At 50.5% G+C, this 3,631-nt stretch overlaps 1 protein-coding gene across 1 annotated transcript; it reads right to left on the minus strand.

Annotated features, from left to right (window-relative positions):
- Positions 1-238: 238 nt before the first annotated feature.
- On the minus strand, positions 239-2,140 carry LOC112076021 (paralemmin-1-like). Its single transcript, XM_070441149.1, has 2 exons — positions 1,885-2,140; positions 239-1,242 (listed from the first exon to the last, which is right to left on the minus strand). Exons 1-2 carry the CDS (start codon positions 2,138-2,140, stop codon positions 404-406), a joined length of 1,095 nt encoding a protein of 364 aa, XP_070297250.1. The 3' UTR covers positions 239-403.
- Positions 2,141-3,631: the final 1,491 nt, after the last annotated feature.

The following is a 3,631-nucleotide window of genomic DNA, read 5'->3' on the forward strand; positions in this document are numbered from 1 at the left end:
GATCTAGGATCAGCTTCCCCTCATCCAATCCTGACCTTCATCTGTAGTAGTAAACATCTTAAACTGACCCTTTATTAGTGTCTTCAACCTTCAACCTTCAACCTTCACCGTTGTCCTACTGAAGGGAGTGACAGAGTGCATTTAGGGGGGGCATCGTCAGGATAAGGGTCAGACGCAGGCTCACAAAGGATGTGTCAAAGGTCAAAGAAAAAGAGTGATGTCAACGCAGCCAAGTTCCAGGTGCCAGAGGGTAAGTTCTGTTAGTAGCCGTGAGGAGGAATAGGAGGAGGAGGAGGGTTAAGGGAGGAGGGAGATCAGAGCCTTGATTAATCAATGAGCTCCTCCCTCCCTGCAGTCCCAAGAGTAACAGAGAGTTGTGGGTAGTGTAGTTAAAGTAATGAGGTCACATGATAGTACAGCAGTGGCAGAGCTTTTTCTTCTCTATACCTGCTGGGGAGGGGAGTTCCTTGGTGGCCGTGGCAGAGCTCTCGTCCTTCCCCTCCGACGACAGGTCGGTGGTGTCGCTGAGCGGCCGGGCGCCGGACACCAGGTCGGCGGCGTTGCCGTCCATGGTGGAGTAACCGTCTGTCACCGTTTTCTCCCGTAGCGACTTCTCATCGTCCTCATCGATCAGGACGATCTCAGCCTTGATGGTGCCGTCGAATCCCAGCAGCCTCTTGGTCTCATCCTGGTCGTCTACATTATGATAGCCCATGAAGATCATCGTGATCGGCTTCTCCGCCGTAGCCTGGGGAGCCTCTGTCACCTCACCCTCAGATATCACCTCCCGGTAGGGTGGAGGCTGGGTGGTGATGGGGGTGCTTGGAGCCTGGGGCATCTTGTGGGCCGTGGTGGCAGAGCTAGGGACAGCTGGGGGGGTAGTGTAGGGGGTGTAGTTGGTAGGGAGATCAGCGGAGTGGTCAGTGGACCTGGGGGAGATTTTGGGGTCATCAGCGTCGGCGGGTTTGATGGTAACGTTAGCCTTGCCTCCCTGAGCACAGCCAGTGGTCGCCCCGACCCGCTTCATCAGCTCATCCACCTGTTGGGAGTTCCAGCGGTGAACCCCATTGTCCAGGGTGGAGGACCCCCCCGAGCGGACCTCGTAGACAACCTTCCGGCCGTCGTCGAAAACCTTGACCCCGTGGTCAGGTACTTCGTCAGGGCTGACTGCAGAAGCTGACAGGATCCTGGTGTCCCCTGTTTTTCTGTCCTTCTCCACGTTGATCTCCATGGCGTACATCGCTGGGTGAAAGACAGACAGACAGACAGACAGACAGGAGGAGGGAGAGGGACGAGAGGAGGAGGAGGAGGTGAGGGCGGAGCGATGGGAGGAAGGGAGGGAGGGAGGGAAGATATTATGTTACCACTATAGTACATCTCTGGGTGAAAGACAGACCAACAAGGAGAGAAGATATCATGTGGTTCCCACTATAGTACATCTCTGGGTGATTATTTAAGATACTATTTGAAGACAGTTTCAGATATTTTTGGAAGATGGGCAGGGACTCTGCTGTCCTAGCTACAGAGGGAAGCTGATTCAACAATTGGGTTGCTAGGACAGAGAAGAGCTTGGACCAAGCTTTCCCACCCGGACCTGAGGTGGCGGAACGGAGTGCTCAGGTTGGGGTGTAGGGTTTGAGCATAGCCTGAATGTAGGGAGGGGCAGCTCCTCTTGCTGCTCCGTAGGCAAGCACCATGGTCTTGTAGTGGATGCGAGCTTCGACTGSAAGCCAGTGGAGTGTGCGGATGAGTGGGGTGATGTGGGAGGACTTGGGAAGGTTGAACACTAGGCCGGCTGCAGCGTTTGATGGCACAAGCGGGGGAGCCCTGCCAAGAGCGAGTTGCGGTAGTCCAGACTGGAGATGATAGTGCCTGGATTAGGACCTGCTCTGCTCCCTGTATGAGGAAGGGTGGTTCTATGGATGTTGTAGAACATGAACAGGAGAGAGCCACTGCTTTGATGTTTTGCAGAGAACAACAGGGTGTTGTCCAGGGCCACGCCAATGTTCTTTGACGTCTGAGATGGGGACACCATGGAGTTGTCCACTGTGATGAAGAGGTCTTTGAGCGGGCAGGCCTTCTCCGGGAGAAAGAGCATCTCCGTCTTGTTGAGGTTGAGCTTCAGGTGGTGAACCGACATCCAAGCTGCCAGGCACGCAGAGATGTGTGTAACTACCTGGGCGTCAGAAGGGGGGAAGAAGAAAAGTAGCTGATTGTCATCCGCATTGCAATGATAGGAGAGACCATGAGATATTTCGAGAAGAAGGGATACCGGTCTGTAGAAGGGATACCGGTCTGTAGTTTTTGACGTCAGAGGAGTCGAGTGTTTCTTGAGGAGGGGAGCAACTCAGGCATTTTTAAGTCAGAGGGGACGCAGCCAGTAGTCAGGGATGAGTTGATGAGGGAAGTGAGGAATGGGAGAAGGTCTCCAGAGTTGATCTAGAGAAAGGAAGAGGTGTTGGATTTGAGTGGGTTGTCGGGCGGCTGGACCTCACTAGTCACAGGATGTCATCTGGAGAGAGAGGAGAGAAAGAGGTCAAGGCGTTTGGGTAGTTCTGGTTTTGAGTGGACCAGTTGACTCAATAGGCGTGAGTGAATGAGGAGCGGATGTCGTCGACTTTCTTGTTCAAAGTGGTTGACAAAGTCGTCCACAAAGAGGGAGGAGGAGGAGAGAAGGATTAACTTCTTTGGTATAGGGGGCAGCATTTCACTTTTGGATGAATTTTGTGCCCATAGTGAACTGCCTCTTACTCTGTCCCACATGCTAATATATGCATATCATTACTACTATTGGATAGAAAACACTCTGAAGTTTCTAAAATTGTTTGAATGATGTCTGTGAGTATAACAGAACTCATTATGGCAGGCAAAAACCTGAGAAAAAATCCAAACAGGAAGTGAAAATTCTGAGAAGCCTGAGGGGAATGCGTTAGATAGGTTGATATTGAAGAAGAGAGAGACTGAGGGGAAGTCTTGGTTAATTGAGGTTCATGTTATTTTGAAGAAAGGAGAGATGAGGAAAGTGGAATTAGAATGAGGTTAATTGAAGAGAGGAGATGAGGGACATTTGAGATGAAGGTTATATTGAAAGAGGCAGGAATGAGGGAACGTGGTTAATGAGGTAGATATTGAAGACCGAGAGGAATGAAGGGGAAGTGGTTTAGATGAGTAGTGAATGAAGAAAGCGAGGCATGAGTGCGGACAGTGGTTAGATGCAGGTTGATATTGAGAGAGAGAGAGGACTGAGGGGGGGAGTGTTAGAATAGGTTGAATTGAAAGAGAGGAGTATCTTGAGGGGGAAGTGGTTAGATTAAAGGTTGATATTGAAAGAGGAGGATGAGAAACTGTTAAGCATGAGGTTGATATTAAGAGAGGATGTATGAGGGGAAGTGGTTAATGGTATTGAGGTTGATATTAAGATTAGGGTATGGGAGGAGAGTTGTTAGAAGGTTTCGATATTGAACGAGGAGTGAGGATGAGGAAGTGGTAGAGATGGAGGTTTGACATTGTAAGAGACAGGAGTGGTTATGAGGGGATAGTGGCGTTTAGATGATAGTATATTGAAAGAGAGGGAGGGGTGACGGAGGGGGAAGTGGCGTTAGGATGAGCGTGTTGATATTGAAGATTTTTT

Source organism: Salvelinus sp. IW2-2015, unplaced genomic scaffold (assembly GCF_002910315.2).
Source record: "Salvelinus sp. IW2-2015 unplaced genomic scaffold, ASM291031v2 Un_scaffold3519, whole genome shotgun sequence".
NCBI classification, from domain to species: domain Eukaryota; kingdom Metazoa; phylum Chordata; class Actinopteri; order Salmoniformes; family Salmonidae; genus Salvelinus; species Salvelinus sp. IW2-2015.

Coding starts and splice junctions, on each gene's coding strand:
- LOC112076021 (XM_070441149.1), bottom strand. CDS start 2,140: ATGTCGGTTCACCACCTGAAGCTCAACCTCAACAAGACGGAGATGCTC. Junction 1,243..1,884: donor TCATACAGGGAGCAGAGCAG/GTCCTAATCCAG, acceptor TCTTTCACCCAG/CGATGTACGCCATGGAGATC.